The sequence below is a fragment of the Nelumbo lutea genome, chromosome 1, assembly GCF_056320005.1.
Source record: "Nelumbo lutea isolate HS-2025 chromosome 1, American lotus-T2T, whole genome shotgun sequence".
In the NCBI taxonomy this organism is placed as follows: Eukaryota; Viridiplantae; Streptophyta; class Magnoliopsida; order Proteales; family Nelumbonaceae; genus Nelumbo; species Nelumbo lutea.
In genome coordinates this window covers 77,047,109-77,062,599 of record NC_142684.1, presented here as the reverse complement: position 1 = coordinate 77,062,599, position 15,491 = coordinate 77,047,109, and the positions used below count along the sequence as shown (strand labels likewise).

At 32.1% G+C, this 15,491-nt stretch overlaps 1 protein-coding gene across 1 annotated transcript; it reads right to left on the bottom strand.

Annotated features, from left to right (window-relative positions):
- Positions 1-290: 290 nt before the first annotated feature.
- On the bottom strand, positions 291-1,535 carry LOC148875497 (NDR1/HIN1-like protein 10). The gene has a single exon (XM_088964573.1). It carries the CDS (start codon positions 1,181-1,183, stop codon positions 521-523), a length of 663 nt encoding a protein of 220 aa, XP_088820699.1. The 5' UTR covers positions 1,184-1,535; the 3' UTR covers positions 291-520.
- Between the last annotated feature and the right edge of the window lie 13,956 nt (positions 1,536-15,491).

Sequence of the window (15,491 nt, the reverse complement as noted above, 5' to 3'; positions counted from 1 at the left end):
TTGCAAAATTGAAAAAAAAATAATAATAAAATTATTTATTGTCAATTAAATACCACATCAGTGAATAAATATATAACTATTGAGGGAAATATTAAAATAAAGCTTTCTCAATGATAGGCGTGTAGATAAATTAAGACCAGCTTTTGCGAGTTTTTATGTATTTGAATCAGTACGATGGGCTAAATGCTAAAATAAAGTGATACTTATATTGTAACGTTTATTAAAAATGCCCATAATTCTAAATATCGCCTTAATTTGCCAGAAAAATATTAAAAGATATATGAAATTCCTTTCTGTAAAGCTTCTTCTCAGGATTAGTTTAAGCTTTGACGTTTTAAAGATTCTTGTATTAAGGGGAGACCGGGAGAGAGATACCATGGGTGATGACTGATGGGTGCGGAAGGTCGATTCGTACCCCACACGCCAATACAAGACTTTTTACAGTAGTCATAACCCGAACGGGTACCCGAAACCACAACCATGTTGAAATATATCAGACATGGAAAGAAGGAAACCAAATTTATCTGAAATAAAGCAAGCATCTCTTATCCTTGGAGGACGGCAAGATCAGACCATCCTGGCCCACCGCAACGTCACAATCGGCATTCATCCTATGGTGCCTAGTCTCCCACGTGGCAACCTTGAACCGGATCGTGGACCTTAATTCCAAGCGGAAAGCTATCATCCTAGTGACTCGATCAGCCATTAACTCCTTCCACCCATTCCCACCATTGACACTCAACGTGGGCGCTGTCAAATTGCCATGGATCCACGTCGTGTTCTTGGGCGGTTCATAGAACGGAAACAGAATCGGCGTTCTACCGATGCGGCGACCCCTGTTGTAAACCCATGCATCCGTGGAGTCGAAGTATATCCCGATATTCTGGTTGGGGTTCCGTATCGTTACGACAAACGATATTTCAACATTCTCAGAGGCGTTTTGTTCAGAGAGACCAGGTACCGAGAACTGTTCAACGTGGAGCCTGGGTCGGTGGGGACGCAGGCTAATCCAGAGAATGAAAGCCAAGATTCCTAAGATGAGGATAAGACCCAGTAAGATGGTACAAAGTAGCTTACCAAGGCGGGCGGAGAAGCTGCCGCGGAGTGTCGAACTGAAGGGACGCTTTGATGGACGGTTTTGCTGCGGGGGGATATGGATTGGTATGTCGTGGTAGTTTGACATTTTCCGACGAGAAATATGAGATTTTTCCGGCGATGGGTGTGGGCAAAGTACTTGGCAGGGGTGTTTATGTAGGAGGTAAGGAGGAGTTGGTGAAAAGATGTTTAAGAACCGTGGGTTACTTGTGTAGAGCAAGGAAAGAATAATCAATCTCTCCTACTGCAGATTGCGTATATGTTAGATTTTCTTTTAAGAAAAATTTTTATTGTTTTTATTAAAAAGCCAAAAATTGCTTCGAGTGGTCTTTCCATTGCCTGTGGAAGATACAATTTTAATGGATACAAGTTAAAGAGAATGAATCAAATTGAGTGCTTGCTTTGCTTGTCGTGTAGTTTATTTGCCATGTCTGGTTTCATCTCAATGTGCGCCAATGTATGTTTCTTTCCCCTTTCGGGAAACATTTGGCTCCTAAATCGTCCCATATTTTGATTTTATGGTTGTCTTTGGGTTCAAAGGATTTAGGATTTAGAATTTTTTTAGGGGTCAGTTTGGAAAGAATATAAATATAAATATGTATAGTACAAATATATAAAATAATATAAACTACAAGATTTTGCACTCTAAACAATTATATTTATACTAGTGGGGCTGTGCGATGCACTAGATGGAGCATTCCTCATTGTCTCTCGCCCCTGTAAGTCAAGCCATTCAATTCCAACCTTTCTTAGGAATTTGGGGTATTTTAATAATTGGATTATGACAATTTAGGAGTATTTTATAAATGAAATTATGTGATCCTAGGATTATAAGAATATGAGGAAAACTTAGAGATATTTTAAAAATCAATATTAAATCTATAGATATTTTACTAATTTAACATCTGGTTAGGGGAATTATATGCAAATCCCATACCTAATTTGGGGTAAAAATATTTTCCATGTCCGCACCCTGTTTTTGCCCCATCCTTGTTTAAGATTTAGAAAACTTGCTCCATTTGTGGTGGGGCAGGGCATGGTAGGGCCCCTGTTTTATAGAGAAATTACCATCCCTACAATTCTAATAATTTTTTTGTAACTAATTAACTAACAGTAAATTAAATAACAATAAATTACAATAATTTATGATAATTTCCAAAAAAAATTATTGAAATTTCTATTGATTAGTAATAATGTATAGGAAATTAATTATTTATAATAACAATAAATGAATGTAAATTATTACTTTTTAAGCCTAAATTATTTACTATTAATCAAATTAAATGCAATTATAGTAAATTAATGTAATTATGGTAAATTACATTATTTTTAATTAAAAGTAAACCATTTGTTGTTGATTAATGAAAAACTAGGTATGCTCGAAGTCAACCAAGATGTCCAGATCAGTGTGGATATACTTAATAATTTTTCTAAATTATTTAATAATTATTTATTAAAATAATAATAATGGATTGTTATTTAAATGAATATGAAACAATTTCCAACATATTATGCCATGTTTGGTTCAATTATCATTCTTTCTCATTCTTACCCAAGATGAAATTCTAAAATGGACATGAATGGGTAAAAAATAAAAATAGACAAACTGAGAAAATATTGCAAAGAACCAAACACTTTTTTCCTAAATATGAATTCTTTTCAAATTGATAAGTGTCCTATGTTGCTCATTTTCATCTTCATTTGTAAAAGTGCTTTTATAAAAGTACTTCCGTAAAAGTACTTCTGTAAAGGCTCATTTATAAAAAAGTACTTTCATAAAAGAACTTTCATATAAGTTCTTTTATAAAAGTGTTTTTTTTATCATTTTTTCACAAAAGTGCTTTAGTAAAATACTTTTATGAAAGTGTTTTCATAAAAGTGTTTTTATTAAAGTGCTTTTACAAAAGTACTTTTATAAAAATACTTTCATAAAGGTGTTTTAATGTAAAAGTACCTTTATAAAAGTGATTTTGTAAAAGTGCTTTCGTAAAAGTATTTTACTTTTACAAAATTACTTTTCACAAATTTACGTTTATAATAGTGTTTTTGTGTAAAAGTACTTTTATAAAAGTGCTTTCGTGAAAGTAAACATATATGACAGTAGTTTTATAGGCAGAGTTTCATCAAAGAATGAAAATGAGCAAGATTGGGCATGATTATTTATTATGTTACATGCTACTCAATTTTTGTTCTATGGGGCTGATTTTCCATTCTAAAATGAATGTGGCCCATGGCAAGAATTTTGTAACCAAACACTCTAATGTTATTCATTCTTGCCCATTTTTGCCTAGAATGAGCAAGAATTAAAAGAATGAGACTCAGAGCAGTGAAACAAACATGGCCTTAATTTCCTAATTTAATTTTTCCTCAAATTTTTAATAACTATTTAGTTGATTAATAATAATGGATTATTATTCAAATAGTTTTGGAGAATATTCTTTTCATAGATTAATTTCTTAATTTTTAATTACTTATTTAACAAATAATTATGGATTATTTGTTAAAGAGTTTCCCTAAATTATTTGATAATTGCTAACTATAATTATTGATTTTATAGAAGTTAGTAAATTATGCTAATTAGTAATATCTTTTATCAATATATTATTATTGTCAAAATTTAATGAAAATTTATTAAATTACAATTTTTAATGTAAATTATGCTAAATGTTGAAATTTTGAACATTTATTAATAACAAAAAAGCATTAAATAATGGATTGTTTATTAATTTTTTAGTAGATTATTAAATTATTTAATATTTATTAAATAATGGATTATTTCTGAAATAATTATTTCATAATTTTTGGTAGAATATTTTTCAGAAATTTTTAATAGTTTTCATAACTAATGGATTGTTTAACAATAGTTTATTATTTAAGAATTCATTATTTGACAATAATGGAAAATGCCATGAATATATAGGAAACATTGAATTCCCCTCTCTTTAATTTGCTTGAACTCACGTGTATAGATATAAATATTGTTTGATTTGAAAAACAAAATCTTAATAAATTATGACCCTATTTTGAAGGGAAGGTGGAGAGAATAGAGGGGAATTAGAGATAGAAGTGAAGGAAAAGATAAAACATACATTGAGCTAATTAAGGAGAGAAGTTAGGTTGTTATAGAAAGTGAGAGGCGTGAGTTGTGGGGAGAGAGAGAGAGCCCAATGAGAAGGGTGAGGAATGAAGAGATAAGGTGCTCACATGGCAAATTGAGAGTGGTAGAAAAGGGGGACAAGAGAGAGAGTCAAGGAAAATGCAAGATTGGGATAATGGAGCAAGAGAAACAAGGTGATGTAGACCATCTTGCTATATATATAGATAGACTCCTTCCAAACGGAGCCTAGACTTGTTCATGGGCCGGGAAGCCCGATGGCCCGGCCCAGCCCGCACCCCGGTCGGGCTTGGTCATGTAATTAGGCCTGCAGGCCTGACCTCGGGCCTAACACAGTAAGCCCGATTGTGTTACGGGCCGGGCTCGGGATTTGTCAAAAAAGCCCGACCCGACTCAGCATTATATATTTTATAAAATACATATGTATTTTATATATTATATAAAATATATAAATAATATAATATTTATTGAAATATATATATATATATATAATTTAATATATACATCTTTTGATTTTTTTTTTCTTTATAATTTCTCTCTCACTCACTCTCTCTCTCTCTATTTAGCTGCTTCAGCTGTAATAACAACATGGGATAAATTTCGGGCTCGGGCCCAGGCCTGGGCTTCGGGCTTTTTATGAGGGTTGGGCTTGGGCTTGGGCCCAAGTTGTAGGCCTGGTGGTCGGGCCAGGCTCAGGCTCGGGCCTTAGAAAAATCTGTTAATACAGAGTAAAAACCCAACCCGAGCTCGGCCCGACCCAGACCATGAACAGGTTTAACTGAGCCTATAGTAATTGGATATAAAATTTCAGGTTTAGAAATGGGAATGAGAACTATTCCATGAGTCACTTCCGCTAATTCCAAGATGGTTAGTTTAGGTGGATTTGATTTCATGGTTTTAGCGCTGCACTAAAATCACCTCGTCGGGATAGTTTTATAGTTTCTTTGTTGTGCTAGCGACAAAACTGAGCTGATCAAACTAATTATATGTGTTTTCATTCTAAGGGTCGTTTGGTTTTAGGAATAGGTGCCTGAATCGAAATTAAAGCCTGCTATTTTTTTTGACAAGAATGACATTTGATTCCTATTCTTGGGAGAATGAGATTCCCATTCAAGAATATGTCAAAAGAATTCATGAGAAAAACCACCCAAATCCTAATATTAATAAAATAATAAAATATTATTAGATTAATAATAAGATAGTAATAATATATTGATAATAAAATTATAATATTATTCATTAAATAATAATAATTAAATAAAAAATATTAATATAATATAATTAAAGTACTATTAAAACAATAACTGTATATTCATAAAATATCAATCAAGTAATAATAAAATAATAAATAGATTAATACAAAATTGAAAAATTTCAGTTGATTTTAACTAATACAATCGGAATAGGTGATTCCAATTCCAATTCCTGATTGAACCAAATAAGCATCAGGAATAGGTGATTCCAATTCCAATTCCGATTCCACTCCTGCATGTGAACCGAACGGACCCTAAGTTTTGTCATTTTGTTTATTGATTATAATTGGGTTAAGAACATTTTTACTATTTCAAACCGAATGAAACTTAAACGGTTAAACCACTTATATAGGTCTTCTGTTTTTTTTTGTAATTTTTATTATATTTCAATTCTAAGAGGATACATTTTATAGACAATATGTAAGATAACTTTGATTAACGAACCCTTGTTTTAATTTGCTAAAAACAATATCGTAGGTAATTTTAGATGTTAAACGTAATTGGGTTTAATTCAATCTGACGTGATTATCCTGATTAATAATTGGTTTGTTTTTTGGGTCTATTTTATAGAACCAACTAATAATTGGTTTAAGTTTGGTCCATCGATACATCCTATCACTTGTAAGTGAATGGATGGCTCATTACATCGATATTTCCTGGTTCCATTTTGCTTGACACTTGTTTCAATTGGAGGCCTGTTTGGGAGGGCTTCTACATTGATTAAGTTTTGTTGGTTGGACCACTTATATATCTTCACCAAAAAACTCGATTTTTCAGCTCTTGTAAGTCTATTTTTGGCTTTCTGATTTTTTGCCAGATCTCGTTTAATGTTTTTTTAGGTTTCTCAATTCATGTAACGTCAGGAGCTTCTGTGTAAAACCCTCCCAAACAGGCAATATAACTTGAATTACAGTCTATAAATCAAAAGTGCAAATGATAAAAATGATAATGTATTTAATTTACTATCATTAGAAAATACAACATATAAAAGAATTTGGGCAAAATGTCTATTGCATCCACCGTATTGTACAATAAAATGGTGATTCATTAAATGTGAAATGTGATGGTAAATACATCTTTTAAACAGGAAAGTACATTTTGGGAAAAATACAAAACTGAGATATAAGTTTAATGTATATCCAAAATTAGCTAATGCATTGAACTATCATAATTTAATATTTTTATGTAATATATTAAAAAATAGGGTAAAATATAAAAACCTCCCCTAAAGTTTATGACAATCATAAAAACTTCTCTTATAGTTTCACTTTAATAAAAACTTTTCCACTATTTTTAAAAAAATTGACAAAAACCTCCTAATCATAATCTTTTATTAAAATACTTATTTTACCTTTTTGACGAATTAATGTGTATATGATCCTCGAACACTGTTCTTCAACTGCCTCGCCATTAAAGTATTGGGTTTTGCCCTTCTTCCACGAAGGTAAATGTTGCGCCCGCAGGTTCAGCCTCAGCCTCAGTCACAAATCTTGCATAGGTGTATGACTCTCATTCCCGTCACACGGAATTCCAATAAACTGCAAACTTTGGTCGACGGATTGACCGGAACCACGAACACGGGTCGCTGTCGATGTTGTTCTACATCTGCGGAGCCTTCTGCAGCAAACCCAGATGATTCTTCCGGGTCTAAGATGGTGGGGATAGGGAGGCAGATCTTGCCTATAAGAAAGATTTTTCCGTGCGGCTAGAACCTGCTGTGACTTCAGTGTGAGGAGCAGATCCGTAATCAATGAAATTGAGGGGTTGATGACAGAGATGATGAACAACACATCAACAACGGAGCTATTCCTTCGCGGCCGTTGGTGCTTGTGATCTCGATCAGAAGGAGAAGGCGAGAAGCGGGGCAGAGGAGAAGAGGGCCGTCAAAAAAGAGCCGTTCATTCATATGATGCTTCAGACATGCCTGTGCCCCAGAACCAGCTCTCGAGTCTCTGAGAAGAGGGGCAGAGGAGAAGGCGAGAAGAGGGGCAGAGGAGAAGAGGGCCGTCAAAAAGAGCCATGTTTCAGACATACCTGTGCACCAGAACCAGCGCTCGAGTCTCTGAGAAGAGGGGCAGCGGAGAAGGCGTCTTCCCACCCCCCCTCTCTCTCACTTCTCTCTCTCTCTCTCTCTCTCTCTCTCTTTTCCATTTCTGTCCATTTATGATTCTATCAATCTATTTTACAGTAGTTATTGACGATAACATTGATCCATTTTATACAAAATTTCTGCAGAGTGGGATATTCAAGTGTGAGAAAAAAGCTTCTCTTTCGTAGCATTTTTGAGGAAGTACTAATAGAACATGGCTTTGAGTTTCGACCAGTGGGAGAAGGATCCATTCTTCTCCGCCGCAGAGGAAGTTCAGGAATGAAACGCTGCGTCTCATTGAACTAGCCGCTACGAGATCGAACAGGGGATCGTTCCTGGATGCTCACAGCGTGAATCGTGCCGTCACCATCGAAGAAATGGTGACCGGCGACGAGCTCGAATAGGGGATCGGCGTCGTTACGAACGTAGACGTTGAATGCAATCGGGGAACAGCACAGGCGGACCACGTCTCCTTTTGATCAGATCCAAGGTTTCGGTTTCGTGGAGAGGGTGCCTTTCGCCACGGGAAGGGTAAAATAGGTAATTGAACAAAAATTGATTATAGTTTTAATATTTTCCGTCCTGATTATTGACCGAAGGGAGGTTTTTTTTCAAAATTTTTAAAAATAGTGGGGAGGTTAGTTTTTGTATTTTACCCTAAAAAATAAATTATAAGAATTTACACATTCCCATATTTTTATCCTATATTTTCTTTGAAAAGGGTAGAGGCTAATTTTACATTCATCATCTACTAATCACAACTCACTTTGTCTATCACCATACCGATGCATGATTCAATTCCTCGTGTTAAGTAGTCATAACTCTTAAAGGCATACACCTCTTATTGAGAGGCGTAAAGATAGGCTTTCTTGTGAGAGGACACCTACAAAAGACTCACGTCGAAAACTACCATGCCCGACAATCAATGTTGGGATAATATCATATAAGGGCAATTTTTGGGTTATAATATCATTAAAAGTAATATTTTTAAAAAAATTTAAAAAATATGATAATTTTTAAAAAATAATATCAATAAAGGGTAGAATTACGGTTCATCTTCTTCCTCTTGCAGCCTATTCACCAACGTCATTACTCATTGTTGCCCGTTGCCACCTCCGGCAATGCCTCCGCCCACCTCCGCTTCCACTTTCGGCAACGTTGCCGGAGGTGGGCGGAGGTAGAGGCGGCAACTTTGCCCAACGCTGCCACCTCCACCCACAAGCGTTGCCACCGCCTCTGTCTCTACCCACCTCTAGTAACATTGTTAGAGGCGAAGGCAGAGGTGGCGGCATTGGGCAGAGAAATAACCACCAATGCCGCCGCCACTGCTTCTGCCTCCGCCCACCTCCGACAACATTGCCAGAGGCGGAGGTGGAGGTGGGCGGTGATAGGCGGAGGCATTGTCGGAGGCGGCGCTAGTGAATAGACTACAAAGAGGAAGAAAATGAATAGTGATTCTATCCTTTATTGATATTATTTTTCAAAAGTTACCCTATTTTTGATTTTTTTTAAATATTACTTTTTCTGAAATTAGGGCCCAAAAGGTGCCCTTATATGCTATTATCCCATCAATGTTTTCAACATGCTCTTGATCCGATCGGTTGAATTGCTTTAATCGTTACTCGGCTAGGATTTCGAGTCCTGTTTCGTCAAGACTTGTCAGACAGTAAAAAATCATTAACTTAGTCAAGAACCATTTGATCTAGCTGGCTCGACTTAGTGACCGGTAAACTCTCAGAGGCCATAACTTTGCACTCCAATGTCTGATTGGGATGAGTTCTTTTTTGATTTTGGGTAACTTTTAGAGATCTATGCGTCCCAAGGAGCCATAGGCACCTTGTCCCGCTATCTTTGGTGAAAAAACCCTTTTTTTGCCTCAAATTGTAAATTTTAATATTTTTATAAATAAAAATTCAAAATTGAATTAAAAAAATATTAAATATTAAAATAATACATATAACATGTCTAAAACATATTTTTACATTATTTATTACACACACACACATATCTAAGAGAGTCCATGTCCACCATGCCTCTCCTTGCTCCAAACCCTCTTCCTAATTTCCTATTTTTTTGAATTTTTATTTTTTTATTTCCACATAATTACCCATTAAACCAATAAGGAAATAACATTGGTTTAACTATTTCTAACAACCATAAAGAAAAACGGATTTGGTTTTCTAATTTTTAGCCAAGTGGCACCATTCCCCCCCACCCCCCGCCCACTTTCTCCTAAATTGTCTTTAATACCTATTTATCTCCTAACTTATCTCTAACTCCTATTTATCTCTTAAATTATCTCTAATTTAGTAGAAAGATTCTCTCCTACACTGTCTCTAATTCCTATTATCATCCCCCCTGTACTTTGTTTTGCGACAAAGACCCCCTCTCGTACTATGACCATAAAACAAAGACCCCCTTACGTTAGCCTTCTGTCCAAAAGACCATTATAATATTTTTTTAATCCCCATATTACCCTTGTAATAACTATTCGACAATTGAGAGAAAAACATTGTTATCTTCCCCGAACTCACAATACACGAACAACAGCAGCGATAATCCCCTTTATCTTAGATTCCTTCACATTTCTCTCTCTCTCCCTCTCTCTCCCCCGATCTTCCCCTTCCCCTTCCCCTTTATCTCCTCCTCTTTCTTCTTCCACACGGTCCGTGCCTTGTTGCTCTCCTCTTCGTTTCAAGGTCGAAGAAGATGAATAGTTGGGTGTGCCATTTGGTAGAATTGAGAAGAAACAATCCTCTTGTCGCTCTCCTCTTCACCGAACCCTTGGTCACAAGCTCCAAATGGCGCACCGAAGTTCGAAGACGATGATTGTTTCTGCAAATTGTGAAGGTTGAAAGCAGTGGGATAGTTAGCAAGGACTAAGCATATACTTACTTGCCAATGTAACTTAATATCAAGAAGGCTTTCCTAAATTCCAGTCGCGCAACACCATGAGAAGAGATTCTCTGCTCATCCCCTCCAAACCCAAGCCGCTCTAACCTCGGAGAGTGAGAGGTAGCATCATCATAGCCTACAAGAAATGGTGAGTTAAGGGGGAACCCAAATCAGAAACTTCAAATTCAGTGAAGATTGCAGAGACACAACTTATACGGCTCCTATTTTCTCAAAAGTTCGGAAACTGTCCAAGGCATGATATACATAATACCTAAATCGAGAAGGTGGATGGGGGTGTTTGCCAAATGCTGAACGAAACCAATGACATTTTAAAGAGAGAGAATTTATAAGTTGCAATTACAACTTTACTAAGGTCATAGCACGACAAATGAAATCTGCTAGTGCATAATTACCTAAAATGGGCATAAAGAAATGTTGAAATGGAAACAACGACGACGACAATATTCACGAGGAACCAAAAACAGAGGATTATGCACATATTAAGTTACCTCGCATAGAAATAGAAACTGAACTTTCAGAACTACGTGGCCTAGAGAAGCACACGCTTTCTGGACTAGACACAGTTGTACACACACTTCTCACCATATAGATGATAAATCCTGTCAAGGATCGGATTCTTTGACTGGAAATCCGCCGGAGAAGCTGCAGAGACGCCTCTTCTCCATGCAAAGCCAGCTCTCTCCTTGTGCTCATTTCAGCAGGTGGTAGTGACTGTTGCTCACATATAGTTCTTAGCATTTCTTCTACAGAGACAGGAAGAGGAACCTCAGCAAAACGATCTGCCATCCGAAGAAAGCTGGTTTCAGAACCACGAGTGTACCAAAAAGTTCAGAACCGTAGAAGATTTGGAAAAGAAGGGTTCCCAAACAAGAAGAAAGGAAAAAACAAGACTATGACAGAGAGAGATATGCATGTGAGCAGTGAGCTCTCAACTTCCTCAACGTTCAACATGAATTTGTCGCTTTATGGGAGGGAATGCGTCTTACGTAGAAGTTTCTACGCGATGCAGTAGAGTTTAAATGGTTCGTCCAACGGACCCACAGAATATACCAGAATACCAACACGTATATGAAATGGAAGCCGTCCGATCTATTGCATTTTTTCCACAAGAAATCACTTTACTAAGTGAATGACGTTCTGTGTAATAAACAGGGTTAACCGATGAACTCTAATGTCACGGACAAGAAGAAGGGAAGAAGATAATGAAAAAAAAAGAAAGAGGAAAAAAAAGGAATAGAGGGAGAGAAGAAGCTAGACGACGGGGTATGCCTGAATTAGCCGTTGCAATGAGTTGTGGTGGTTATGTCCGAGAGGAACGGAAAACAGAGGGGACTACCGCCGCTGTTGTTCATGTATCGTGAGGTTTAGGGACGACGAACAGTGTTTTTCTCCCAATTGTAATAGTTATTACAAGGTAGTAATGGGATTAAAAAAATATTGCAACAGCCTTTTTATACGGAATGCTAACGAAAGGGGGTCTTTGTCACAGAACCCATAGTACAGGGAGTCTTTGTAATTTATCCTAAAAAATTTTAGAATTATTTAAATATTATAACGAAATTATATACTAACCTTAAAATATTTATTCGAAACTAAAAATTAATTATAATAGATTTAATAATATTCATATTATTAATAATTCTATATTTTTACAAAATTCATCATGAAATTATGTAATAACAATATAAATTATAATTGTACAAATTATTCAATTTAAATGTTATTCAAATAATAAAATTTAAATTAAAAAATAAAATATTATTTAAATATTTTAATAACCAAATATCTTAAATAACAAAACATTAAACATAGAAAAATAATTATATGAACATATTTAATATTATGTAAATACATTAAAATAAATAAAATTCAAAAAATGAAAAATTTTAAATATTTTACATATTATTTCAATATTTGAAAAATGAAATATTTAACATGACTAAATTTTAAATAGTTAAAATAACGTAATTATGTAATAAATTAAAAGAAATCTTAAAAGTAGAAAAATAATTATAATAGATTTCATAATATTCATATTAATAATAATTTAATATTTTACAAAATTGATAATGAATTATGTAATAATAGTACTAGTTATAATTTTATGGATTATTAAATTCAACAAATAGTTAATATTTTAAAATTTTAAATAACAACATTATTTACATAACTAGATAATATTGTAAACAACTAATTGCACTTATATCAATTAATAATTATATAAAATAAATTTCAAATTTTAATATTTATTAGTAATAATTTTACAATAATAGTGTATATTAACTATATATTTATATACTAAAATTATTATTTATTGTATTTTTTGATAAATATTTTTTCCATATTTATTATCAATCTATTTTTGTTTTGTTATTTAATAGAAAATTGTCAATAATTATTGGAGATTAAACAACTATTATTTAACTTTTGAAATTTAATTTATTGTAATTTTGTTATAAATTTATTTTTAGTAATTAAGTATTTTTATAGTTTAATGATTAACATTTATTAGAGATTAAACTATTATTTTAGAGTACTTTATTTTTTGAGTAATTTCATTTCTTTTCAGTATTTTTGTATTTTTGTAATTAGTGTATTTTTATTAGATATCTATTGCATTTTTATTATAAATTAATTTTCAACAATTATGAATTTTTGTTATAACTTTTCAATAATTATTGGAAATTAAACTATTGTTATTTATTCGAGATCACACTATTAATTTAGCTAAAATTAGGAGTACTCAATGATCGGTTCAGTTCGGTTGTAGGCTCTATTTTTCCAACCAAATCAATTTGGTTAGGTCAAGAGTTTATCACATGAAACAAATGACCAATAATGAAAACCCACCAACTCGAGTTGTATTGGTTTGGGTATATTTTTGGTTGTATTTGTTTGTTCAAAAGATTTAAACTTAAAAATTAAATTTATATTTAATAATTTTAAAAAATTATGATATAAAATATTTTAGACAAAGAAATATGAGAATTTTCCCACTTTCCCGTCATAAAAGACAGTTGGGTGATTCAGTTTTGGTCGGTTTATAAATGGTCAAACCATAATTAACCTAACTTGGTTGGGTTAGAAAGTTGCTAAACCAAAGCCGGATGAAAATATTAGAAAACTGACTAACTTGGGTTGAGTTTGGTCGATTTGGTTATTAAAAAGTTAAAATATAAAACAATTATATACTCTTATCCATTTCTATTGTTTAGATTTCGCTTAGCAAAACTGCCCATGTCAACATGCCTCTCCTATTTATCCTCTCCCCAAGTTTTATCTACAACATCTAAAGAAAATTGCAATTAAAAAATTTCATAATTATTTAAATATTATAATGAAATTATATATTAACTTTAAAATATTTAATCAAAACACAAAAAATAATTACAATAGATTTAATAGTATTCATATTATATCATGAAATTATGTAGTAACAATATAAGTTATAATTTTATGAATTATTCAATTTAAAAGTTATTCAAATAGGAAAAAATTAACATTAAAAATAAAATTATTTAAACATTTCAATAACTAAATATCTTTAATGACAAAACATTAAAATAGATAAATATTTATATAACAAAATATTTAATATTATGTAATAACATTAAAATAATAAAATTCAAATAATGAAAACTTTTAAATATTTTACATATTATTTAAATATTTAAATAACAAAATATAACATGACTAAATTTTAAATAGTTAAAATAACGAAATTATGTAATAAATCTAAAAATATTTCTTAAAATTTGAAAAATAATTATAATAGATTTCATAAGATTCATATTAATAATAATTAATTATTTTACAAAATTAACGACGAATTATGTAATAATAGTACTAACTATAATTTTGGATTATTAAATTCAATAAATAATTAATATATTAAAAATTTAAATAACAATATTATTGACATAACTAAATAAAATTGTAAATAAATAATTTCACTTATATCAATTAATAATTATAGAAAACAAATTAAAAAAATGATATTTATTAGTAATAATTTTACAATAATAGTGTACATTTATTATATATATACACTAAAATTAATATTTTTTTTTTAGTAATTATTTATTGTATTTTTTATAAATATATTTAAAATAATCATTTATAAATATTTTTTTTATTTTGTTATTTATCAGTAAATTTTCAATAACTATTGTAGATTAAACAGCTATTATTTAATTTTGGAAATTGAATTTATTGTATTTTTGTTATAAATTTATTTGTAGTAATTCTGTACTTTTGATAAATTGTTGATTAATACTTAGTAGAGATTAAACTATTATTTGAAATTACACTATTTATTGATTAATTTAATATATTTTTAGTATTTCTTGCATTTTTGTAGTTCTTGTATTTTTATTATATTTATTTTTCAATAATTGGGTCTTTTTTATATAAATTTTTAACAATTACTAGAGATTAAACTTTTAATTTAGCTAAAATTAGGAGTGTTTAAAGATTAGTTCAGTCGGTTGTAGGCTGTTTTGCCTACCCAATTGACTTGGTTAGGTTGGGAGTTTGTCACCCAAAATTGACTAACCATTGGTGAAAACCCGTTAACTTGGGTTGTATCGGTGTGGGTCTATTTTCAGTTCAGTTTGTTTGTTCGAAAGATTTTAGCTTAAAAATTGAATTTAACTATAATAAATTATAGTGGTATTATTAAAAAATAAATTTAAAAAATTAAATTTATGATATAAAATATTTTAGACTAAGAAATATGGGATTTTTTCCACTTTATCGTATTAAAAACCATATTTAAAATATAAAATATTAATATATATCTTTAGTTGGGTTGGTTTACAAATGGCCAAATCGAAACTAACCTAACTTGGTCGAATTGGAAAATTGCTAGACCTAACCCGATTGAAAATACTAGAAAACCGATCAACTCGAGTCGACTTCAATCAGATTGGTTATTAAAAAGTTAAAAAATAAAAGCAACTATATACTCCTATGTATTTCTATTGTTTAGCTTTTGCTTAACAAACCCCATGCATCTCACGGG

Coding starts and splice junctions, on each gene's coding strand:
- LOC148875497 (XM_088964573.1), bottom strand. CDS start 1,183: ATGTCAAACTACCACGACATACCAATCCATATCCCCCCGCAGCAAAAC.